General features: G+C 46.7%; 1 protein-coding gene across 2 annotated transcripts in view; it reads right to left on the bottom strand.

The window, feature by feature from the left end:
* EFR3B (EFR3 homolog B) overlaps positions 1–24,686 on the bottom strand; it is an 88,051-nt gene extending 63,365 nt beyond the window's left edge. The window contains exon 1 of one of the 2 annotated variants that reach the window (XM_028099596.2): positions 24,598–24,686. In XM_028099596.2, coding sequence (XP_027955397.1) covers positions 24,598–24,682 — 85 coding nt within the window. In that variant the 5' untranslated portion in view covers positions 24,683–24,686. The remainder of the gene's footprint in view (positions 1–24,597) is intronic. The other variant, XM_028099595.2, reaches the window with a different exon arrangement.
* Between the last annotated feature and the right edge of the window lie 2,351 nt (positions 24,687–27,037).

Here is a 27,037-nt window from a genome sequence, read left to right as displayed (position 1 = left end):
TCCTGGAAGAGGCAAGACCTGAGCTGGATCTCTAGGGCTGGAGAGAGCTGGTAAGTGCAGGTGAATCCACAGAAGGAAAAGTCAACAGGTCTTCAAAGGGGAAAAATTTAAGAAAACCAAAAACATGCCATCTTCTCTTTTTCCTTTCTTTCTTGTTTCTGATTTTAAAAGGGATCCACGCTCACATGTGTACATTTGTAAATACGAATAAATAAAAATGAGTGTAAACATCACGTAATCACACTCTTTGTAATTAACTATTAAACTTTTAGTGAATTCGTGGTAAGTATTCATGTGGCTTGCAGATGCTGTATTAGACAGCACAGAGATATGGATCCTTTCCATCATCACAGAAAGTTCTATTAAGCAGCACTACATTAGAATATTTTCATACTGCCTTTTCTCAGATCAGTTCATCTGTGTTAGAGAATGTGGATATCTTAATTTGATGGGTCATAATGTTCCATGAGAATTCTTGAAGATACAATTGTATATTCTTTCTTTTTTTCACAAGCTAGTTCTTGCTCTGCTCATTTCTTTTTCAATTTCCTATAAAGTTTGTTGTTTCCAAAAAAAAATTAGTGTATTTGTTTCCGTGTTTGTGCATATTTTTAAATATAAGCATAAAATTGGAATCCAACAGTAAAGTGTTAAAACCTTTCTTCTTTTTGTACTATATCTACCTTCCCACTAAATATTTTCCAGAACCTCATTTTCATAGCTACTCTGCTCCACCTTTTGACCAGACTCTAATTTATTTAATCATTTCTCCCTGTTGTTTCTAATTTTTCATTATCCTGAATGATGCGGCGATTTGCCCTTGGTAATTAAAGCCGGGAATGGTGCAGGGAGAGCCTGGTTTGGTTTTACTGGGGGGTCAGGAAATCAAATGGTAACCTGTGGCTGCCAGACTTGTGGCGCAGTACAGGGGGAACCTGTGGGGGCCAGCACCTGTCTCTTGCTGTCCAGGAAGATTCGGGAACAAAGTGACCAAGAGTATGCGCTGATGAAAATGAACTTGCGGAAGGAGGCAGGGTCCAAGCTTCCAGATGGGTTTTATTGGGAGTGGAATTAAACAGCAAATGAACTGTCCCCGGGGAGACAGTTTGGGCCAGACCATGTCTGACAAACCAGTAGCTGTCAGCAGCCTGACCTTTCCGAGCCCCCCATGCTTCCAACACGCTCACTGCTTTCCGGCCAATCTTGGTTAATCTGATTGCCACCTTAATTGAGGATGGGGAGGAAAAAAAAAAAAAGGAAATGTGTCCAGTTGATTTCATGTCAAGCCTTCCATTCTTTACTAACTGTAAGCTTCCCTGGGCTTTGGTATCACTCTTCAAGTGAGAAATTCATTAAAATAAACAGAATGTGGGACGCATGGGTGGTTCAGTTGGTTGAGTGTCAGACTCTTGATTTTGGCTCAGGTCATGATCTCAGGATCCTGAGATCAAGCCCCCGGGTCAGGCTCCATGCTGGGCATGGAGGCTGCTTAAGATTCTCTCTCTCCCTCTGCCCTTCCTCCCCCCTCCATCTCTTTCAAAGAAAAAAGAAATAAGTAAAAATAAACAGAATGTTTTTCTATTCTTTGTCTCTTAGAACCACTGACAGTGGGAAAAATTTATCCCAACTATTTTCAGGAGCCAGACAGCCCAGATTCCAACCCCAGTTCCAGGTCTCACCAACTGTGCACGCTTAGGTAAGGTATTCAAGCTCTCTGTGCCTCCGGCTACACATCAGCAAAATGGGCATAACAGAACCACTTCATTGGTTTGCAGTGAAGACGGGCTGAGTTAACACAAGTGAAGTTCTGAGAAGTCTTCCTAGCATACAATAAGCACTCAGAAACTATTAGCTATTATCATCATTAATATTGCTCTCATAATGATTATTAAAATCTCTTTCCCAGCTTATGAGAGAGAAGGCAAGACAGAATAAGATGTAATTTCAGAGAAAGAATTATTTATTTTTATACTTGGAGTGTGAACTAAAGCACAGACAACTGTTTAGAGGTTTAAATCCACACACACAGAGCAGGATTGCGGAGGTAATAAGAGATGGGATGAAAAAGTAATTTTGAGAGGAGACTAAATTTGAACACTATTTAAAAGAGAAGGATTCCATTGAATCGTGAGAAAAGGAGGGCTTTCCATGTATCTAGAGGGTAGAAAGGATACACTGGCATTTCCTGAGTGCCTATGATATCAGGTGCCTAGGTTAAACACTTCACAGTGAAACAAGAATTCCATGAGGTTAGTATTGTCACTTTTCGGAGAAGAAAACCAAAGCTCAGAGAGATTAATTAATTTTATCGAGACCACACAGGGAGCAAGGAACAGAGTCAGGAACAGAGCAAGAGAGGCCCTCTGACTTCAGAACAGTGGTGTGCATAAAGATTTAAAGTGAAAGTAAATATGTCAGGCAAGTTTATGAAGAAAATGTGCTCAGGTGGAAAAAGATAATTTCCAACGTGGATTTTTTTTTAAGTTATATGTAACTGACGATGAAATCTGAACCAGCTCTGTGGATTGTACCAGTGTCAGTTTCCTGGTATTGATGCTCAGTGATAGTTATGCAAGAAGCAAACATTGGGGGTGGTGGATGAAGAGTTCACAGGTCCTCCCGGTACATTTCTTTGCAACTATCCTTGAATACATTTTTCAAAATAATAAGTTTTTTAAAAGTTGGCATATAACAAAGGCAAAGGCACTTGCTTTGCGTGGAGGTGGTAACTGGCAGAGGACCTTGACATAGGACTCTGATCTGCTCCCAGTGGCCAAGACCAATGTCACGCCAGAGCCTCTCCCACTGCCCCTTTGAATGACCAGCCAGCCCCATGCTAGCTTGGGCTACCACTGGAAGGAGAAATAGGCTTGTCAACACATACATGGAGCACCTATTATGGGCTCCCATTGTGCCAAAGGCCACCTGGGTATACAAGGTGCTAACAAGACACAGGTCTGGTTTTCAGGACTCTTACAGTCTCTTTGGAGAGAAAGGCACAACCAATAAATAAAATGTAAGCCAGCCTGGGCAGACTGAGGTTTCTCAAGCAAAGTTGCATGTGTTCTAGCAATTCAGAGAAGACTGAATTAGGCTGGATTGGTTAAGGAAGATTAACTCACTGGGGGAGGTAGAATTTAGGCAGAGCCTTGAAGGATGTGGGCCTACCAGGTACTCACTCCAAATAGAAATTGTGTCATAACATAGCTACACTTTTGTATTTTATAGCATACAAAGAACATGCTTTGGAATTAAGCAAAACTAGGACTACAAACTATGTGATCTCAGACAGGTCATCCAAGCCTTCTGCTGGTTTCCTTGTCTGCGGAAGATGAACAAAACACCTAGCAGGAGCTGATACACCGTGGGTGCTCCGTAAATGTGAGCTGTCTGGTCCCCGTATTTCATAAGCATTTTTCCTCTTGCTGAATTGTCATCATAAGCATCATTGTGAATGTGACTTAAAATCCCAGTGAGGAGATCTCTAATCATTTTGCCGAACTTTTCCATATTATTTGACATTTATCTTGTTTACATGTCACACTATCAAAAATAATGTTAGAATGAGTGTGTGTACAATGCAGCTTTTTTTCATTTTCTGGATTATTTCCTCGGGACAGATTTCCAGAAATTGAGAGAGGATCTCGTAGGTGAGGGGGAGTTATCTGAGGGTTTGATGAAAAGCAGGTATGAGAGGGTGAGAATCGTGTACTGGGAAGACCAACAAGAGTAATCTGGGAGGGTTGACTCTGAGTTCGGAGAGAATGGAAGAAGGGGGCCACCAAGAAAAGGAGCAGGAACCAAGGCTTAGGACGAGAAGGGCCAGAGTCAGGATGAGGGAGAAAAAGAGAGAGAAAGGGCCCGATGGGCTGCAGCCTGAGCAAGAATAGCCCATGGCCCGGGCTGACAGCAGAGATGGAGGCTGAAGCCCAGCGCTTGCAACTAGTGACCAAAATAGGGACCCCCCCCCCCACCTCCAGTGGCGCCTCACTAGCCACACTGGTCCTGGAGATGGCTGAGAAACTCAGCCACGGCTTCAGTTAGCACCATGTCAGAGTGATATATGCGAGATGTGGCATCGGCCATGACAAGGAAGGTGAATTGAGGCCAGAGTCTGAACACTGTCCAGTGAAATCAATGCAACTAAAGCTGATAAAAATCTGGAGGGAGAACAATGGAGAGGAAGGAGCCTTCCAGCACCGGCTCTCCTGTTTTCCTGATGTCTGCTAATCACCGGCACAGGATACAGGCTCACCATGATGTTTGTAAACAAAGGAACTCGGAGTGAAACGTAGCCAGCTGGCTGGAATGTATTTGAAGAAGTAACTTAAGTGCAAACCTCACTGGCATAATTTTGAAGACTCGGTGACAACCTGGAAACATTTTAGGATGGGGTGTTTGATGAGAAAGGTATATGCTAACATGTGTCCAGGGCACAGCCCGAACTAGTAAAAATTAAGTCGAGACAGGAGATGTTCAGGAAAGGAAACAGCTTGACCTGTTGGGGGTATCAAACCAGAGCGAAATTTCTCCTTTGTTTTCATGCCCAGGAACAAAGGATATTTGCATTCTTTCCCCCAGTTCCGCTTGTCTGTAAGCCCGATTAGCAGGCTCTATTTCCTCTGAGATGCTGCTCCCTTCCCTGTTCTCACTTCCATTCCTTCCTCCTTTACTGGTTCTTGGTTGGACGATGGCCTGTTCCCTCTCTTGGCTGTGGAGGGGCGATTTCCAAATTATAGGATGCTACCTGCTGTTCGCCACATTCCTCCTCCAGGGTTAAACTTTAAAATCACCACCAGTAACCCCTGGTAACCACTGGGGAAAAAAAACCTAGCACAGAATCTTTAACAATTTTTATTTCAGCATGCTTTGAAATTGGGAAAAAAACAAAAACAAAAGAAGCCCGAGATAAGATACACTGTGGCCACGAGAACAGGCAAAGGCTTCTCTCTTCACTTCAGTTCACATGGACTCCCGGCTATTCCCAAGGCCTCCTCCTCCTTTGCTTCACTTAGAAAATGACTCTCTGGTACAGATCAGACAATGAATCTTTGTTTGACTCATTGCTCAACACCCAATTTTCAAGTGCCAGCAAATAGATGGGCCTTTAAGCCCAGTTACCTTATTTTGTGCCCCAAAATGGGAATAATGACCTATTTGAGATTCCTCCCCTTGGTTCAGAATTCCATTCTCAGTATCTGCACCTGCCCCGATGCACAGGGAAGCAGATACAAATAGGTTGGTGGCTTTGTCTGGAAACAGCCCACACGGTCTTCAGGAGGGAACTGGCTAGGTAAACCAGTGAACCCCCAGGCAACGGATGCTGTGCAACAGCTGAAATTAATAGAGGTGGGATCTGAGCACTGTTCCCAGGAACTCTCCAAACATACTGTCAATTCAAAAGGAGGCTGCAGAACACATGTAGCATGATACCATTTCTGTGAAACACTCGCAGGCCAAACAAACTCGGCGTATGTGTAAATATGTGTGTAAAACAGGCTGTAAATGCACCCAGAAAGTCTGGTAAGGATCCCCACAATGCAGGGTTAGCAGCGGTTACCTCCAGCGTAGGGGCTGCAGCTTGGGGCCTGGGGAGGAGGCGACAAAGTCCCCACCACGGAAGGCACTAGCCACATGTGGTTATTTAAATTAAACAAAATTTAAAGCTCAGTCCCTCAGGCACAGCAGCCACATTTCATGTATTCAATAGACACACGTGGCTAGTGGCTACCGTATCGAACAACGCAGATACAAAACCTTTGCATAACCGCAGAAAGTTCTCCTGGGCAGCTCCAACTTAGACCTTTAGCTTTTATTTCAATTTCCTGCCCCCACAGAAATGTTTCTGTATTATACAATACAAAACAATGTGTTATATATGGGTAATACATAAACATACATAATTTCCACGTTTCTTCCATTTTCCCTTCAAATGTGATAGGAAGAATTTTCTGTTCAAATATTTGGATTCCGAGAGTTTAAACACACACACACACACACACACACACACACAGGCTGTTTTCTGCACTTGCTCATCTTGGTTCTTGCTGGAATTTTGACACAAAGTTGCTGTGAAACAGCCAGGAGTCATTCTAATTATTCACACATGCACACACCCATGCATGCAACACAAACCCATCCAGTACCTTAGACGGGGTAGAAGATGAAAAGAAATAGAATGCAGGGGGCTCCTGTGCCCTTGGGTGAAAGCATGTGCACAAGCAGACTTAACAAAAGTTAGTACAAGTGCCCCTGGAGTCAGAGAGCCAGCCTGCTGGGACTTCCAAGAGTGGAGATGTCGTTTCAGTTTAGCTGCATCCCAATAGAAATGAGGCACAGATAATATTTGGACAAACATGAGAAGCAAGGGCATTCCAGGCAGTGGGAACAGCATCAGCAAAAGCTCAGAGGAGCCAAGTCCAAGGGAGCGTTGTGAGAAAGGTCATTGGCCCATCTACCTGGGGCAGTGTTAGTGCAGCTGAAGTGTTGCGGGGGGCAGGTGGTGAAGTGCCCCCAGATGGCAGGCCAAGAGGAGAACTGTCATTATTAGTAAATGGCAGTCTCAACCACCTTTTTTTTTTTTTTAGGTAATCTCTACACCCAACATGGGGCTTAAACTCACAACCCCAAGATCAAGATCACATGCTTCACCGGCTGAGCCAGCCAGGCACCCCTCGACCACATTTTATTGTGCTGAGGAATGTGTAGGGAATCTACTTCCAATGGATGAAACATGGATGGAGAGTGGTCTGCCCCTCCCATCGGCCACTGGGAATGAGACTTCCCTGACAGGGGGTCAAGGAAGGGGTGAACTAGCAGTGCCCACTTTGAGATATGACGAACGAACGTAAGGGAGTCACACTGGGTGAGTATATGCCAGGGTGGCCAAGGCAAATTCAGTCTCTCGCCACAGTGGAGTGGTGATTAGGTAAAAAAAATGGAGGAAGGACGGGCTTCTGCTTGGTGGCTCACCTGCCCTGGAGCAAGTGATGACATTTGGGATCAGGGTGGAGGACCAGAAATGAGGTGGGCAAAATGTGAGCTCCCTTAAGCCTCTCTCCCTCTCTTTTCCCGTGGGGATCACCAAGGAGAGTTGACAACTGAAGAGGAGGAGAGGGACTTTCAGGGGAGACACTTGGAGACAAGTGAGGGCAGATCCTCATGGCATCTGCACAGCGACGGGAACGATGCCTGCCATCAGACAGTGGTGAGCACCCAGAGGCCACCTGTCATGGCAGTTTGGGGACGGAGGGAGTTTCAAGAAGTGCAAATGGTCGGGGCGCCTGGGTGGCTCAGTCAGCTAAGTGTTTGCCTTTGGCTCAGGTCACGATCCCAGGGTCCTGGAATTGAGCCCCACATCAGGCTCCCTGCTCAGTGGGGAGTCAGCTTCTCGCTCTCCCTCTTCCTTTCCCCTCACTCCTGCTCTCTCTCTCAAACAAATAAATAAAATCTTAAAAAAAAAAAAAAAGTGCAAATGGTCAAGATAGGGAAAGCCTGAACGCTGGGAGGACAGGGAAGGCATGCAGCTCGGCAGTCAGGCGTCCACTATCAGCTTACCGGACAGGTTTTCTGTAGAGGGGACAGTGGAATCTCAAATTGAATGGGTAAGTGGACAGCCATCATGGAGGGAGGAGGAGAGGTGTAATGTCAGCTTCCATTGCTTCTGGTTTAGAAGTGTCTAGAATATGACATGAGTCATTTTATTTAACAATAGCAAAGGTAATGCTTGGTCTGTCTATGCATCCATCATGGCGGACACGTTGCTTTGGCAGCTCACCACCCCCACTGCCAGGCATGCGTACTTGAGGACCCACAGGCCACCTCCAGTATCAGTGGCGCAGGTCCCTGGGCAGGGGGTCAACTTCTGAGATGGTCCTCACACCGTGTGCTTCTAGAGTGGCCTCAGGACCCTAGACATATTTTGTAGCTTTGATGATAGAATTACTGTTAACAGAGCATTGTTGCTCTTTTATGATTTCCTTAGTACTACTTAATAAGCATTGTTTATCAATATAAGTAGTGTCCTGGTTACATTTGTGGAAGAAAGTATTTTGTGGCCCTTTGAACCCCAGGGAATCCTAATCAATGAGAGCAAAGGGGGAAAAAGTTAATCCTTATGTGTATAGCTCTCTGTAAGGTGTTCTGACCTCATTGTGGGAATTCATTCATCTGAAATGTATTACTCTGAATACAGCACACTGAGGCATTTGATTCTTTTTTTTTTTTTAAGGACACTTGAACTATGGGAGATAAGAAGCCTTCCAATAAATAAGTCCTGCCCTCAAAAAGCTTGCAGAACAGTCAACAGAATCTGTCACATGAAAACAGTACAGCAGTAGAAATTTCACTGGCAATTTGGTTTAAGTTTGGAGCTAAGAACTAGAAATTAGGATTTAGGATATACAACACCTGTATGCCTTCCCCATCCCCATAATATGTCCAGCTTCCTACTGTGGTCACCGGGCAGCCTATAAAAAGCAAGGTTACTCACCTCCAGCTTTTCAAATGAACACACGGTATCAAATATAGAAACCAGAGGAAGCTTCATTGTTATGGAGCCAAACTGATTGAGAGCAAGTGTGAGTGCTCTAAATATATAGAAGAACTAGCAGATTTAAGATGCAGACTCTTACAGGCTATGAATCCAAGATCAATCACTGAAGAGTCCAAGTATATAATCAGAGAGTCTGTCACAGCACGAGCTGTCGGTGCCAGAACACAAAATCGGCACCACTCCCAGAGCTGCTAAAAAATAAAACCAGGACCAGGGTGGTCGTGGTGCCAGAGGGAAATTTCAGAAGCAACACTTTTGAAATGCAAAACAGAAGCAGGAGCAAGTACCAGAATTCTGCAAAAATGCAAAACAAGTACTAGGTTGAGTCATACTAAAAATGCCAAGTAAGCAGCAGGCCAAGTACAGCCAAGACCCATTTTTAATGAAGCAGCTCTAGCGCACATGGGTGCTCCGGACATACCAGCACGAGGAAGAAAGTCCTTCCAGCAGGTTCTGCCCTCTGCAAAAGCAAAAAGCAGGTGGACTAAGAAGGCAGCTCAGCCGAGTGCAGTGCATCTCTGAAAGCAGAAACCCAGCTGGAAAGGAACAGCTCCTTCAAAAGCTCTCGATGAGGAGTGCGGAATGCCTCCTTGGAAGCATATCCTTGGGCCCTGTTACTGCCATGTTATCATTAAAAAGGATGTTGGCAGTAACATTTGTTACTGTAATTATTGTAATTATGACCTTACCTGTTAATACTAACATTAGCGGACATTGGACAGTTCTCATTATGTGTCAGGAACTGTGAAGAGGTTTGAATGCATTATTTTATGTAATCCTCCCAACAATATTCAGCTGAGGTCTACCTGTCCCCATTTTACAGATGAGGAAAACTGAGACTTAGAGCAGTTAAGTAACTTATCCAAAGTCACACAGCTGTTAGGTGAGGTAGCTTTAATTCAAACCCAGGCTGTTCACACTTGTTCTGGCCTGCCAAGGAGACACTGAGATTCATTCCTTTCCATGTGTCATTAGGACAAAAATAATTAGCCAGGGAGGTACAGGTCTTTGCACAGAGATATCATAAGCCAGCACATTATTAAGAATTATTAAGAACAGGTGAATAATAAGGCCATTAAAGGCTCTGAATTTCTCAGCAAAAGACAGGACTGTGGGCTGTGAGGTCTCAGCAGCCCCACGGAGGAAATGGAAAAATCAATCCTGAACACACGCCCGGCCCCGCTCAGCCATCACCCAGACCTATGTTGGCACCGAGATGCTGCTGTAGGCATGGTCAAGCCAGGATTTATTTTGTCATTCAAAGTCCCAGAGAATGCCAGCGACAGTGCTCAGAAGGCCTTCCACCAGATGGCCCTGCTCTGCGGGCCCTCTGCCCACCGCCCTGCCAGCACCATCAGCTCCCCAGCTACCAGCGACGAGCTGGCCTTCCCGGGGCGGCCTCCTCCACTCTCTGCTCAGCACGGAAGTTGTCTAGCAGCCTAACGCCCGTGACCAGCCGCTCTCAATGGCCGCTTTTCCTGGGGTGCTGGGGACCATCTGGGGCTGTGGGTAAGATCCCCGGTGCCGGCTGGCACAGGTCCTTGGCTGTCTCCCGGCCCGCCGACTTGCCAGCGATGCAAAATAGACCCGCTATTGTTTGCGTGCGTGTTTTCTTCTTCTCCTGGGTTTCTTACGGTCTTATTGTAATATAATTAACATGCAGTAGATGCTCAGATCTTAAGACTTCACTGCCTTGAGTTTTGACAACTGTTTATACGCTTGTGTCACCACCACTCAAACAAGAGATAAAACATTTCAGATCCCTCTAAAGGGTTCCCCTTTCTAGTCAAGCCCCTCACCCAACCACTATTTGATTTCTAATTTCTCTAATCATAGATTTGTATTTGCATGCATTCTTGCATAATTGTTTCTACAACATAATTAGGAGATTCTAGATAACTCTCCACAGGCTTTTGACGATGAAAAATACTTCTAATTATATTTACGTTCTGCCATCATGCAACACATGCTCACTACACAAAATGTGAAAAATACAAACTATTTTTTAAAGAAAATTCAAAAACCATCCGTGATCCTATTGAGCAGAAATAACCATGGTTAGTATTCCAGTAGATTTCTTTCAAGGCTAGTACATACGCATTGATTATAGGCTGGCTCCCTAGTGGAGCATGAGCTTTTTTGTAAATAAATAAGGCTTGTTGCTGCTCACCTCAGAGAGGGCCATTTCAAGCTGCCGGTGTGAGAGGCAGCTTGATCAAAAATTCAACCTGCAATTTAGGGCACCAGCCCCTCCAATTCAGTGGGGGACACCATCTGAATTCACTGTTTATTTTCTTCTGTGGAATATGTCTTGCACACCTTCTCCCCTGGACCTCTCACGGAGCTTCAGTTTCACTACTCCCAAGGACAATGGCTAGCTCCTTGGGATACACCCCCCACCAAGATGAAGACACACTTGCCCCCCACGCAGACCACCCCTGATGCAACCTCCAAATCTCATCATCATTCCAGCCACTTCCACAACACAGTGTTCCCCCACACAGACACACCCTCAATTTTATTTACATAAATCTTCTTTCTTAAAAAAAAAGTGGTACTTTAATGATATTCATTCAACTTGGAGGAGTTTTTCAGAGATCCAAAGAATATGATGACATCATAATTTCTGGTCTCTTTTTCTATACACCCCTGAGCAATCAGGTGACTAATGCTAGGTCATCAACCATGTCTGAGGCTGAATAATATCCCATGTACGTATAGATCACATTTTGCTTATCCATTTATCTGTGGATAAGCCCTTGGGTTGCTTCCACTTTGGGCTATTTTGAATAATACTGCTCTGACCGTGGGTGTACAAATACCTTTTTGAGGCCGTGTTTTCACTTCTTTTGGTATATATCCAGAAGTGGAATTACTGGATCATATGGTAATTCTATTTTTAGTTTTTTGAGGAACCGCCTTACTGTTTTCCATAATGGCTGCACCATTTTGCATTCTCACCAGCAGTGCATAGGGCTTCCACTTTCTCCACATCCTCGCCAACACTTATTTTCTGGTTTTTTGACAATAGCCATCCTTGTGACTCTGAGGTGATACATCATTGTGGTTTTGATTTGCATTTTCCTAATAATTCATGACGCTGAGCGTCTTTTCAGGGGCTTGTTGCCATTTATATATCTTTGAAGAAATGTCTATTCAAGTCCTTTGCCCATTTTTTAACAAGTTTTTTGTTGTTGAATTGTAGGCACTCTTTTTTTTTTTTGAGAGAGAGAGAGAGTGTGTGGTGGGTGGGGAGGGAGGGGCAGAGGGAGAGAGAGAATCTTAAGCAGGTTCCACGCCCAGTGTGGAGCCTGATGGGAGGCTCGATCCCATGACCCTGAGATAATGACCTGAGCCAAGATCAAGAGCTGGATGTTTAACTGACTGAGCCACCCAGATGCTCCAGCACTCTTTATATATTCTGAATAGAAATCTCTTATCGGATATCTGATTTGCAAATATTTTCTCCCACTCCATGGGCTGCCTTTATACTCTGTTGATAGGGCTCTTTGGTGTACAAAAGTTTTTAATTTTGAGGTAGTCCAATTAATGATGACAATTTCAATAAAAATCCAGGCATAATAGAAGAAAATAACATTGGAATGAAACAGACCTGGTTCTTTTCTTAGCTATGCCACTTAATGAACTGGTTGACCTCCAACAAGTCATTTAACTTTTCTGAACTTTTTAAAAAAGATTTTATTTTTAAGTAATCTCTTCTCCCAAAATGGGGAACGAATTTAGAACCCTGAGATCAAGAGTCACATGGTCTACTGACTGACCCAGCCAGATGCCCCCTTTTCTTTTCTTTTCATTTTTTTTTTTTTATAGATTTTATTCATTTGACAGAGAGAGAAAGACACAGCCAGAGAGGGAACACAAGCAGGGGGAGTGGGAGAGGGAGAAGCAGGCTTCCTGCGGAACAGGGAGCCTGATGTGGGGCTCGATCCCAGGACCCTGGGATCATGACCTGAGCCGAAGGCAGATGCTTAACAACTGAGCCAGCCAGGTGCCCCTGGATGCCCCCTTTTCTGAACATTCTTATCATTATCTGAAAATGGGTCGGGGGAAAAGAATACCTCCCATCCAGGATTTTTGTTAAATTTGAATATATATAAAGCAAGAATCGTAGCACCAGCACTTGGAATGTACACAGCTCTTATCCACGCTTACCCCAACATACTTGTCAGCTTGCATCATCCCGTTCAACAGGACCCCAGAACAGACACTCTTTGTATTAACAAAGGGATCATTACCCTCATCTGATCAATGATAGCCAGGTTACATAAAGGACCTGAGATCACAGTGTCTACATTGCTATCTGGATCTTTTGAAAACTCCCATTGTGGGTGCACCCTCAGTCCCTGCTTCCCCGCCCAGGGGACAGACAGCTGCTCCAACCCATTATCAGACCCAAGAACTGGGGAACCCTTCAAGACCATCCAGTCCAGCTCTCCCAATTTGCAGATGGTGAAACCAAAGCTGAGGGAGGTTAAGAATTTTGCTCAAATTCACAGAGCCAAAATCGGCCCTGATGGCCAACTCTCCCTCCCAGCACAGAAATGAATGTCCTTGACCAAGCAGAAGGAAAGCCTTGTACGACGTCCAGCACCGCCCACTCCTCAGAACACTCAGCCTTGTTCTTCTCTGACAGTGTTGTCTGGGGGGAAAAGGACATTCTTAGTGGTGCTGTGGAATAGCTTTGGGGCAAAACTTCTCAAGACAGACGTGTGTACTGTATTTACCAGCTGCTGGCCCAGGCAGCTCGTAGGACCAGGCACTTTCAGGAGTTTGATGGGAACAATATGGGAAGACCTTGGTTTTGTTCCCTTTTCTATTCTGTCTGTATATGACCAAGATTTGCACACCTGTGCTTCCGCTCAGTGCCTCCACCCTCCAGCTCTGAGACTGAGGGGGCACAAGGCTGTGTAGTGCTTTATCCAGGAACATTCTGGTCAGGTGTTTCCAAGCAATGCAAAAACAGACATTTCATTGCCTTTGCCTCCAAGGGCCTTTTTATCTTTCTTGTTTTACAAAAGAATAATGCACAAAAGATATGAATGGAAATCAAAATAAAGATTTACCCATAATTATATTACTAAGTGACCTTCCTTTTTGAAGAAAAAGATTGTGACATTTATTCTGAGCTCCACAAGCCAAGGAGGAAATGTGGGAGAATGTCTCTCTAACTGCCCTTCACCATTTTTTGCGGGCAGGCCAAGCGACTGTTTCTCATGACGAACACTGTCGAAGTCTAGAGGAAAATTCAAATGGTTATATTCTGGCACATTCTTTACTCCATACAGCATTATGATCAATGGGGGAAGACAAAGTAAAATGGTGAAATATTGCTGCTATCACTACAGGGTTCTTTCTGAGACACGGCCCCCCTGCCCTGCCCACTATCATTGGTGCCCTGGAAACATAGGCTGCTCCGTTTAGATGGATGAATGGATGGATGGATAAATGGCACATATAATTATTTTATAGTTCAATGCAAACATCTGAGCTCTTACTACATACCAAAGATCTCTGCTGGATGCTAGGAAAAATAAAGATAATTAAGATACAGGCTGTGTCTTCAAGAGTGTCACAGATCTAGTGTAGAAAGAAAGAAATGACATTCGGTGTGACAAATAAATGACAAAAATAACAGCAGAGCATAAGATACAGTGGGGACCCAAAGAAGACGTGGCAGGAGGCTGCGGAGCTCTTGATTTTTTCAGCATCATCTTGGATGCTTCTGCTCTAGAAGCATCCCTCCTGTACAAGTAGTGAGAAGACATCCTATTACAGGTACTCCTTTTAAGGGATCTCTGCCAAGGTCTTTACAAATGTTCTTGTAATTTGGGGATTCTTTTTCATACAATTTATAAATGTTATTTAAAGTATTATCTACCTAAAAAGAAAGTTGGGACACAGAGCAAAGTCTCTCTCAATAAGCAGGAGATGAAGCGTGGAGCTCTGCCAAATTAGAAGCTAACACTCCTGCTTCCCAGGTGCTTGAATTTATATGGGTCCTTCTATAGGGTGATGACAAAGTCAGTATTTGAACCCAGATGCCCTAATTCTCAGATTTATAGTCAGACCACAGGATGTGCACTAGGGCACTGAGCTTAAAAGTCCTAGATATAAACCTACAAGGAATCCATGCCAAATCTACTCAAATATTCAGTTTGGAATTCTTCCCTTGCAGTGAAATTTGCTGATTGGCATAAGGCACACGAATTGCCACAAGGTACAAAGGCAGTGTTTGATCTCACATGAAGCTCTGTGAGCACCTGCTTAGAAGACAGTGGAGAGAAATGACTTCGACCAGCTGCATGACCTTGAGCAAATTGTTGGACTTCCAAATCTCTGTGCCCTCAGCTCAACCACAGAAAGAATGGCATCCACCACCCAAGGACAGTTCTGAGTGGAGATAATGAGTAGAATGACGTGGAATAAGCATTGCTAAATGTCAGGAAGGCACAAGAATGTAGCATAGTACGTGCTGTGGGGAGCGCTGTGAACTGTGTAAGACTGATGAATCACAGACCTGTACCCCTGCAACAAATAATACGTTATATGTTAATAAAAAGAAAAAAAGAGAATGTAGCATAGTGTAAGACTTGGCTAAAGGGGCCATGTCTGCCCTCTTTGTGGTCTCTGAGATTTTCTTGTCTTTCTGGTACAGGGATGAAAAGGGACATGGTCACGGACCGCCAATCCGTGGCTGGTCCTCTAGGAGACCGGAAAGCTCTCAACATCATCAGCGTCACGGCTGTCCCATCTCAGGGGCCCAATCTGGCAGGCAGATTTCACAGAGGCAGGGGTCTAGCTCACAGTATGGAAGCAGCTCTCTGGTATTACATTGTTTTTACCAGACCCTTCCATCGAAGGCATTTAACAAACACAATCTAAACCTAACATTTCCATCCTTGTACACAGGGATCGTCAGTGTTTCTGGAGAGGTCATGGGCATGCCCCAGAAGCATCCATTAGAATTGCTTGCGTGGGGATAATATCACCCTTGATAGGCATAGTGTTCTGCAATGGAAACACACTCAGCTAGACATTATCTCATTTGACCCCCGAGCATACTCTCACTACATCAGGCAGACTGATTATCCCTATTTTACAGGGGAGGAAATGGGCTCAGAGGGAGGGGAACTGTCCAGGGTCCTTTGGCTAGGAAGTAGCCATCTGGGTGGGACTGGGGCCCCTGTCCCCCTCTCCCACACACCACTCAGTCCTGACCCACCCCTCAGAGGCAGCGATTGCCATATCCAGACTGGCTGGACCTGAAGACACAGGGAAGGAGTTTTAATTCATAGGCAAACTGTCGAGAAGCATGAGGTCCTCCTGCTAAAGACTCCCCAGTCTCTGTTCTCCTTCAGGTCAAGCACTGACCGTGGAGCCTGTCCTTAAGAACGCTGCCATCTAGGCATGTGCGTAACTCCGTGGTGGTCGTGACAGCCCCCCTCTGCCCCCCTACCTGTCCCTGTCTCTGAGATGCACGCCCAAGCCTCCTTGGTTCTCATGCCCTCATGGGCTCCTGTATCCTGTCTTCTGGCCCCACCAACCTGCTCTCCTGGCTCCTCTTCTACTTACTTATCCACAGCTAGGGCTTTCCCGGGGCCCTTGCTCTCCCACAAATCAAAACAATGACAAAGGAGGTAAGAAGGGTGTCCAGGGGCAGGGGATCCCACCGAGAAGTGAGGGCTCCCAGATTCCGTGCTGACTGGCTTAGGCCCAAAGGGAAGGCACATCCCCCTCAGGGGTCCATCCCTGTCTTCTGCACTCCCCTGCACAGCCCAAATTGACATGCATGAGTGTGAGGTACAGTGAGCTCTGCAAAGGAAAGGCCTGGATTCTCTGAAACATTCAGAATATTACAGGGCCAGTGCTGTGGCAAGGGGGGGGGGGGTGTCCATACTCCGCCTAGGTTGAAATCCCAGTCCTATCCTATAACTGTGTAGCCATGGGCAGGTTACTAAACCCCTCAATGCCTCCACGTTCTCATTTCTAAAATGAAAATAATAATCCCTAACATAGGGCGCCTGGGTGGCTCAGTTGGTTAAGCGGCTGCCTTTAGCTCGGGACCCCAGGGTCCTGGGATCGAGTCCCGCATCGGGCTCCCTGCTCGGCGGAGAGCCTGCTTCTCCCTCTCCCTCTGCCTGCCTCTCTGCCTACTTGTACTCTCTCTCTCTCTATCTCTGTCAAATAAATAAATAAAATCTTTAAAAAAAAATAATCCCTAACATAGTTTGGGGAAGATTAAGTCAGTTAATACATAAAAAGTGCTTAGACTACTGCTTGGCACACAGGAGGGCCCAGTGAATGGAAACTGAAGTAATAGTAATTGTACTGCTATTCAAAACACATTTAAGGCTGAAATACATAGAGGGTCAGGAGTTACAAGGTAGATAAAAAAGATGACACTTAGCTTAGGAGTCATTCTTTGAATAAAGTTTTCCAGTGCCTTACTCTGTACAAGGCAGTGTCCTATGCCCTAAAGAGGCAGTAGGGAGAGAGAGAAATGAGTTCCCTGTCTTCATGGAGCTGTTTTCATAGTGAGGGTATGCTGTTTTCCCTATTTTCATGGCAGTAGGGAGAGAGAGAAATGAGTTCCCTGCCTTTCTTTTTTTTTTTTTTTTTTAAGATTTTACTTATTTATTTGAGAGAGAGTGAGAGAGAGAGAGAGAGAGAGCACATGAGAGGGGGGAGGGTCAGAGGGAGAAGCAGACTCCCCGCTGAGCAGGGAGCCTGATGCGGGACTCGATCCCGGGACTCCAGGATCATGACCTGAGCCAAAGGGAGTCGCTTAACCAACTGAGCCACCCAGGCGCCGGTAATGAGTTCCCTGCCTTTCAAACAGGCAGTAGGGAGAGAGAGAAATGAGTTCCCTGTTTTCATGGAGAACAGACCAGAGAAATACTAGATTGTGATAACTAGCTGTGCCGGGAGGTAAACTAAGGCACATGAATGGGAGTGACCAGTAACTGTAAAGGCAGGAATGGCTTCTCCAGGGGGCAACCTCTTTGAAGGCTCACATTCATCCGGGGAAGGAGAAATCACATCCATGAAGGGGGACAAGAGCCTCAGTGAGTCTTGGCTTCTGGCAAACTAGGAAGGAAGCTGAGAACAGAGCCAGGGGCAATTTCAAGGTGTGGAATCAGAACCCACGAACTTGGATTTGGACAGGTCTCAGTGCTCTCCAGACTGGTATAGAGCAGATTAAAGGAACTACAGAAGCAAAAGAAAAATCTAATTTAGACCAATATTTATGAAATATCTCCTCTTTTTGGAGGAACTCAGGGAGGATTTTCTTTCAGATCTTAGCATCTCAAAAAGCTGTTTTGGGCCTAGGCAACTGAATAAAAAAAACACATATCTACAGATGCTATGAGTCTTGCAAATGACTTTTCCCCTCTTTTTCAGCCTACAGGAAGCTCAAAACTGAATTTCCTGTAGAAAACTCAAAACTGAATTTGCAACAGGGCCTGCTGGTATGCACTTTTTTTCCCCTGAAATAACTTTATTCTCAGCTTTTTTTCTGTATAATTCTTAGATTTTAATTGCTCTGATCTCTTTATTTATTGTAATGCAGGTATGTGTACATGTGTATATGTGTGTGTATAAAGTATAGGCTCCAAATCATCTTTAGAACAAGTTAGATTATAATAACTTTACAGCCCTAAGTAATTTAGCACCTATTTCAAAATAAACTATTTTCTTTTTCTTTAAAAAATTTTTTGAATTTTTTGAGAGAGAAAAATAAACTATTTTCTATATGTGCTTATATAACCCACATTTATGTAGCATGGGAATTTTTTTTTAAAGTTTCAATCCCCCCTCCCCAGTCCTACCGCTTTTTTTAAAAGGGGCAAACAGGGGCGCCCGGGTGGCTCAGTCGTTAGGCGTCTGCCTTCGGCTCAGGTCATGATCCCAGGGTCCTGGGATCGAGCCCCACATCAGGCTCCCTGCTCTGCAGGAAGCCTCCTTCTCCCTCTCCCACACCCCCTGCTTGTGTTCCCTCTCTCGCTGTCTCTCTCTCTCTCTGTGTCAAATGAATAAATAAAATCTTTAAAAAAATAAAATAAAATAAAAATAAAAGGGGCAAACATTTCCCACTGAAAGTGCACAATTGTAAATGGTCCAAAGCTTCTCACTCCTTCGGCAACTACCTGCAACAACTATCTCTGCTTTTCTTCATTTTCACTTCATCGCCCCCCTCCCCGTTCTGCACAGTGGCCCCAGTGCCCCCAGCTTCATTTCCCTAAAAGATCAATTGTGCAAATCAGCCTTTTGGCAGTTTAAAATCTTCAATGGCTCCTAACGCTCATAGAGATAAATGAACAGCCCTTATCTTGCTCCATCAAGTCATTCCCCACCTAACCTCTGCCCAAACCCAGGAAGCCCCCACCCCTAATTCTCTCTGGAAAGGCCTCTTTCCCCACGTCTGTGAGCCTTCTCACATTGGTGCCTCCACCTGGCACACCCTTACGCCCTTCTCCATCCAGCCTTCAGACCCCCTCTAAAGTCTTCTCAAAAGGCTCCACCTCACAGTGGTGTCTTCCACCTGGAGGTACTGCTGGCTGAACATCTAATGAGTAACTCCTGCATCCTGCAACACCGTGCAACTTTACTGAATCTACCTTTATATCATTTAGTCTTGTGCGTTTTACAACCTGGTTACCTACTGAAATTGAAATCTTCTTGATGGAAAGGGCTTCTCTATGTTTTTGTATCCCCCTTGATGCCCTTTGGAGTATCATATGTAGCTGACACTCCAGAAATACTTGACAGTGTATATCTATTTCCCCTCAAAACACAAAGCATAAAGCAAATGACAGGCAAGTAGTTGATATCTTCAATAAATAAAGCGCTCACTGGTATGAAAATTCACTAAAATGCAAATGGTTAAAAAACATACGAAGTGTTTGGCCACTAGAAACAAAGAATACAAGTTAAAATGATACAACTTTTCTATCAAATTAGCACAGGTTGCGGGGAATCTCAATCTTTAATGCTTTTGAGAGTACTGGGGGTTAGGTACTCTCACAACTGCTAGTGGGATTATAATTGATACAAACTGAAAATAATTTGACAATATGTAACAAATATTTTACATGTTCATATACCTTGATCAACTCATTTGGAGAGCTGCTAGGGAAATATTCTAAAATTCAGAGAAAGCTTTGGTACCCTTCCTAGGGTTATAATACTGTATGTACAACCTAAATGTACAAGAAGGAAATTATACTTCCACTCAGTAGACTGTTACATAGCCATTAAAAACGACAGCTATTAACTTGGGCGGGGGGAGGGGGAAGGAATGCTTATATTCCAATATTAAAGTAGAAAATATATAAAATTAGATGTAAAATTATGTAAAATGAATAATTCCAACCACATAAACAAATGCATGAAGGAAAGATATCAAAACAGTAAAAGCAGTTATACTTGTTTATAGTTTACTATGTTTTCCAGATTTTCTAGAAGGATTGTATGACTACCAGGGGAAAAAAAGATGATTTTCAAATTAGATTTTTCTTTGTTGTTGTTGTTGTTGTTGTACTGATACTAAGCTTATGGGACATAATTCTTGTTTCCCCCTGGCTTTTTTATTAAGAAACAGAGAGGAGAGAGCTGAGGAAAGGGAGAAAGTGGGGGCAACTCTCTTATCCTGATTAATCTCTGCAGTGAGGTGGGCGGACACTGTCATCTTTGTAGAGCCAGGAAACAGGTTCGGAAAGGCTCAGGTCCAAGGTTGCCTGAAGGGCAGAGTCAGGGTTCAGACCCAGGCTATGGGGCCCTCGGTGCTCCCTCACCCTCCTACCCAGGGTAACCCAGCCAGGATGGGGCAAGAAATCACAAGGAAAGGGCAAAAGGTGAGTACAAAATCCTAGTGGTCATTCATATAATAATATTTTTTTGAAAACATTGGTTTTAGGGTGTAGGATTGTGGACAGTGTTTACCCTCCTCTTTTTTCTAGACTTTCTGTAAAGTAATATTAACTTTCTACTTTCACACACGGGCATAAAGAAAACTGCCTTTGGATTCACTGAACTGTGAGCTGCAAGGAGATCCCGCCCCACTCTTGAGAAGACTTAAAGGAGTTGGCGGGGAAGGGGGATAAGGGGGAGGCAGGACACACAGCTCCTGTCCCAAGCCAACCACCGCACCATAGGGCTCCAGGAGCCTCAAGATTTGGGGGGGGGAGGTTGCAGCCTGTGCGCGCGTGTGCACGTGTGCGCGTGCGTGTGTGTGTGTGTATGTGTGTGTGTGTGTGTGGTGGGAGTTGCCTGTGATGGGGAGCAGCAGGAGCTGTGGAGCTTTCTGCAACAGTGAGCCTTGCACCTCAGAGGGAGTCAGCTTCACCTTGCAGCTTCTCCACACCATCCACCATCCAAGTGTTGCACACTTTACAGAAAGGTGTCTGCCATGGCTCACTTCCCTACAGTCCTCATTCTCAATCACAAAGCATGAAGAGAGGCAAATGTTGAGGATGAGGCAGGACCTAGAGGTGAGCAGCTTTTTTCTAGTGGGATCGGGCTCTATGGACTGTATGTAGTTCTGGGGAAATCCTATCTAGTCGCTCTCCATGGCCCACTGCCCTCATCCTGGAGGGTAGCATTTCTCAGAGAGCTCTGTCTCACCTCAGTGGGCAAGTGGGACACTCCCAGGCAGGACCACTGTGGCTCCATCCCAGGAGAGAGGAATAGGGAAACTTAGTTATACAATTCAAAACACAAAAGAAACATTAAGGGGAACCCTTTTCTTTCCAGAAAATGTGCCTACAATCATTCTACCCCAGTACCAAGTGCTTTTATTTTTCCAGCTACTTTATCAACCTGTGTTCCTAGGTATAAACAAGACTGTGGGAAGTCACCTGCGCCCCTTTGGAGAGCCATTTCCAGAAAGTGAGTGGGGTTTAGAAATGAGTGCATGGTAAGGAGGCAGCGGGGGTGAGTTTGGCGAAGGGAAAGCAGAACTAGTTCAGGGGCTTGAGTGGCTAGTGAAGGAAGATGATCTGTGTGGTTAAGCTGGGGTGGGAAGTGATGCAAACAGCCATCTCAGGAGCTGGCAGAGAGGAAGAGAGAAGGGTAAAGGCCCAAGAGGATCTGAAGGGACCAGGCTCTCAAGCAACCTGTCTTGTGAGTGCAGAACCTCTTGATGCACTGTTACACCCACTGCCCAGCTTTGAGGCTCACCACAGACTCGGGAGGTATAGATGGGCACTCTACCAGTTCATACTGAGATGTAATTTCCAGAGATGACCCCACTTGTCTGCAGTCACATAGCCATGAGCTGGCTCTTCGAATGAGATGGGCTGACTCCAGTTCTAAGATTCTTTCTGTCCCAAATAGCACTGTGTCCTCTAGCCAAGAAAAGGGGCCCTTATTCTTCCACAGACAGAAGGAAGGGGAGGGAGGAGACTGAGGAACGCAGCAAGACTGAGTTGTCAGGGGCTGAGGTGAGGTGAGGAGGAGGGAAGAGGGGAGCTGAGGGAGATCTGTCCCAGATCTCCAAGCAGCTGAGAGGTGGCAACGGGAGTCAGGTTTTACAAATTCATAGTGTGATCAAGTCACCATGGTGGGTGGTCAAGGGACACATTAACCTAAAGCTTAGGTGACTTCTGACTATACATGCGGGCCTCACAGCCCATCAGTCAATAAAATCCCTCGTGGCATTTTCCTAATGAGCATTTACCCAAGACATTGAGGGGGGAGGGGCACTGAGCTAGGAAGCCTGTTTTCATTTTCCCCCTGTTCCATCTAACTGTGTCGACTCTGGCAAATCACTTGGAAAACAAGAACCAAATATAAGAAGTCTGGCTCTGTGCCTTCCCAACCTCCCAATCCACTTCTTTTTTCATCACTCTCTTGACTGCTGGAGAGAGAATGATTATAAGTATCACACGGACCCTTTCTTTTCACAAAATTCAACAAAATACTGAAATCCAGGCCACTGAGCCCTCCCCTTGGAGAGCAGCCTCCCTTTTACACCTCCTAAGACAAGGCTTTGCACTAAGCAAGACTCAGTAATAATCTCCCCACCAGCACTGGCGTGACTTTGCTTTGCTGCAGGCAACTGCCCAGAGGATTCCTTCTTTATAATCTTTCTATGAATGATTTAGAAGTAAGTACCATCTCTGTTTGCATCTGGAGGAATAAAAACATAACAGAGAAATGAAAAAGCTGTGGTGTATCCAAAAATAACACCAAGATATGTTGGCTTCCCAGTTCACCTCTCTGTACCAACCAACTCCTCCTTGATCCGCTTCACACAACAGAAGCAAACTGGGACCCCCAATGTCCAGATATCCTGGATCAGTTATGAAACTGTCTCAGACTAAATGCAATGAGGTGGCCCAGCAGAACTAGGGTTCCTAATTCTTCCCCATTCTGATGGGCCTGGTCCTAACTCCTTCCCCACTCAGGTGCCCTGCAGTCACATGCTCTTGTCAAGTGATCTGCAGCTTCAGGCTGCATACTCTGCAGAAAAGAATAGGGGGGAAATAGAAAGAAAATACAGCTTTCTCCTGAGAACCTCACAACCTCCCAGCTTATAAAGCAACCACCTTGTTACCTTCCTGCAGAGTCCCCACTGGCCAGGAGAACACGCTCTCAGATCAACCTCCCCTCCCTTTGGTGCATCCAAGAGAAATCATACTTGTTGAGGGGATCTGCTGATATCTCAACCTGGTTCAAAAATGCAGATGTGCGACCAAAGGACAGGAAAGGACACTGATGAAAAGGCCGAATGTCTCTCTCTCTTTCTAAATAGTAAGGCCCACTGATTGCAGAGCCTTTGTACCATGCTTAGCTTCCTCTGCCTCCACCAAACTTTGTGACTCACAGTCTTTGTGCAGAGTGAGGCAGCTGAGAGGGCCTCAGTTGTGGGTTAAATCGGGAATTCGCTCTTCTCCCAATACTCACCCCTCTGGTGCCACCTGAGCCCCTACCTGGCAGTGGCGTTGGAAGGTGAGCACAGCACCAGTGTTTTGGCTGGTCCTAAATAGCTGCCAGAACCCAGGACCTGGGTCCTGATGGACTTACGTCCATCGGGATCACATCTCTCTCTCATTCTCTCTCTCTTTAACACACACATATGCACACACACACCCCCCAGCTCAGAGCGTCTGGAGGCTCTGCAAGGCAGTTGATTTCTAGACTGGTCTGGGTCTCCAGTGCTCCATTCATTAGAGATACAATGTGAGACCCAAAGCGCTCTCTTTTCTTCACCCACACTGCCTCTAAACCAGAGAAATGCCTGGCAAATTTTTAAAGCAGAACTGTGCATCAGTAGGGTCTGGCTAACTGTTGCACATCAGTTGAGGGGATGGCTGGGGAACGGAGGAAGAGAGGTTGGGGAAGTGGGAGGGGGAGCAGCCAGAAGGTGGCCGACTCCCCAGAGCTGCGCTGTACCCTCAGCAGCGTCTCCTCCCTACATCACTGCGGATGGCAAATCTGCAAGTTAGGGAACCCGGGACCCGCGGGCGGCAGGGGCGGACAGAGGCCACGTCCATCCAGGGGCGGCGACAAGAGACTCCCAGGACTGGCTCGCGCCCCAGCCCTCTGCACCGGCGCCGCCCCCCTCATCCTCGGAGCCCCGCGTACGGCAGGCAGCGAGCTCTCCCAGCAATCCCAGACCGGCTTCCCGCATAAAACTCCCCAGCGCAACCCGCTTTTGTTAATTCTGCGAATGCTGTCACAAGACCACCTCCACCAACGCTCCCTGCCTGCGCGGCTCCAAGGGAGACCCGCTCTCCCCACAACGCCGCTGCTCTGGATCACCCCAGTCCCCCGCCCCCTGACGTACCACCGCCCACCCGCCCCACGCCGGCAAACGACCCGCCCGAAGGACTTCCGAGAACCCCAGGGTGCCCGGCCTTAAGCATCTTTGTCCCCTCAGCGCAGCCGCGCGCGCACAGAGCGACAGAAAGAGCCCAGCCGGCCACCGAGTCCGCGCCCCCTGGCCTCGCCGGGCCCCGCAGGGGGACAATGGTCCGCGCCCCGCAAGTTTGCGAGCCCGGAGGCAGAGCCCTCCTTACCGTACATCTCCGCGGGGCGAGCGCCTCCGGGGAGGCCGCGTCGCCGTGTCGCCTGCAGCCAGTCCCGGCGGCGCCTGCCTTTCATTCACAGCCTGGGCGGCGGATGGCGGCTGCCGGCGGAGGCCTGGGCGGGGCGGGAGCGGGAGCGAGGGCGGGACGCGGAAGGGCCGGAGCCGGGAGCCGCGCGCCCATTCAGCCGCCCAGGCTGAGCGCGGCCGGCCTCCGCTCGGGTTGCTGTGCAGGGCCGCGCCGGGAGGGGAGGAGGCTATGCTAATGAGACGTCCCTCCCGCAGGCTCGGCCACTGCCAGGCCGCCCCGACCCCCCCGGCCCCGCCCCGCCCCGCCCCAGGCAAATTCCCGCCCTCTGCCTGCAGCGGCCCCGGCGGCCTCCCCAGAAACCTGAACCCCAAGATGCGCCTTTCCCAGCTTGTCGCTCCCAGGTCCTGGGAGGCGCGTTTTCCAGCTGCAGCGTTCTTCGGGGAAGTCGCCCCCCCCAAATTCCCTGCCCCTGTCGGAATGCGCAGGCCGACAGCTGACATCGCCCCTAACCCGTGGGCCCCGAGGGTCAGCAGGGGCTCCCGAAGCTGCAGGTGTACCCCTCCCCACCCCCGATTTGTCCAGGATGCGTAGGCTGAGCCAGGGGACGCAAGGAAGAGGGACTGAGGAATAAATCTTCTCCCTTCCTTGGCTCCCTTAGCGAAGCCCCATTCTCTAATTAAGAACTCCGCTGTGGCCCTCCCCGCCAGTCTCCTGCGGGCCGGGTGCTTGCTACCAAAGAGCGTCCTTCCTGGGACAGGTAGAGGGAAACGCACCCCACCCCACCCCCTCAGTCCTGCAGGAAGCCCGCTTGCTCTTCCTCTCCCAGATTATGTCGTGTAATTCACAATTTTTGCGCCCAGGATCCTGTCTACTTGTGCCCCCAGGCCGACTTCACCCTCTGGGACCACGTGAGAAACAGACCGAAGGCAGAGGGCTCACGTCCCACACCCTGATGATATCTTCTGGCCCAGCCCAGGGGTTCTCTAAGGCTTTTCCATCCAGCCTCCTCTGCATCTTAGACATTCACCTGGCCTTCCTTTCAGCACCTATTCCTTAGTTTCTCCTCTTACCCCATGGTTGAGGTTTTTGTCCCTAACATATTCTACAAGTAGCAGTGAGGGAGGTAACAACCTTAAAGATGGCGTGATGTCTCCCTTGGACAGAAGGGGAAACTGAGGTGGTTAATTTGTATTCTTCCTAGATACTGAGCTGCATGTCTGCAGGCCAGTCATCTACGCTCTCTGAACCTCAGCTTCCTGCAGGACTATTCAGAAGTTTATATAAAACCTACATGAAAGTACACAGTGGGTACTCACACAGTTATTTTCTTTCTTTCCTTCCTCACCCAAGGCAGGGAACAGAACTGGAGGGAGAATCCTGGTTGCTGGACTCTTGGAACAGTGCTCTCTCTTTTGTACCCCAAGCTCATGTTTCCTGTTTCTCTCTGGCCTCACCATCTCCTCCCACTCCCTTGCTGTTTCCAGGTTGTTTTTTTTTTTTTTTCCTGTTCCTTTACCTCTTTACTTCTCAGCAGCACATGTGAGTGCTGGAGGCCCCCCAGGAAAACCTGGGAGGGTTCCCAGATCTCACATTTAGTCTAGCCCCTCATATGACTTACAAAGAAGCTCTATCTCTATTCTCCAGTTTTAGGAGGTCAGGTGACTTTGAGATCTGCTGAGAGTTATACCTGAACCAGGGCAGAAGGGAGAATTTGGGATCAAGCTTGGTCTGGACACCTGGAGATACTCCCAGCTCACAGTTCCATTCAGCAGAAAGTATACTCATTAAACACTGGTGCTTGCAGCACGGTGGCAAGTGCACTGTCTGTCTTCATGGAGTGAGATGGCAGGTGTTACTTCCATATGAGGAAGTTGGGTGGGGGCACAATCTTCTGGCTCACAGTTTTGTTTTCTCTTTTTTAAGACTTTATTTATTTAAGAGAGAGAGCGCATGGCAAAGCACAGGGCCATGAGCAGGGGGAAGGGTAGAGAGAAGGAGAGGGAGAGGGACAAGCAGACCCCCTACTCCGCACAGAGCCTGATGCGAGGCTCCATCTCAAGACCCTGAGATGGTGACCTGAGCCAAAATCAAGAGTCAGATGCTTAACTGACTGCATCACTCAGGTGCCCCTGGCTCACAATTTCAATGTAAGGGCAGAAACCAAGAGTCCCAATATCCAGAATAGTGTGCCCATGAAAAGACATCAAGCAGCTATCAGCTATTTAGGTGAACTGTGGTAAGGAGGAAAAGTCAGAATTGAGATTTCTATCCTAAGTAGATTCTTTCTGTATCTGCAGAGACCCCAAAACACGGTGATGAATATGGCAGGAAGGAAAATGGAGAAGAAATAACACAGTGTGTGCGCATTATGCATTGGGTTCTGGGTCACTTTACACAGTTT

Source organism: Eumetopias jubatus, unplaced genomic scaffold (assembly GCF_037043125.1).
Source record: "Eumetopias jubatus isolate StellerSeaLion01/CBP00866 unplaced genomic scaffold, mEumJub1_p1.0 scaffold_9, whole genome shotgun sequence".
Taxonomy (NCBI): Eukaryota; Metazoa; Chordata; class Mammalia; order Carnivora; family Otariidae; genus Eumetopias; species Eumetopias jubatus.
Note: the sequence above shows the minus strand (reverse complement) of the source record. Positions and strands in the feature narration are given on the sequence as shown.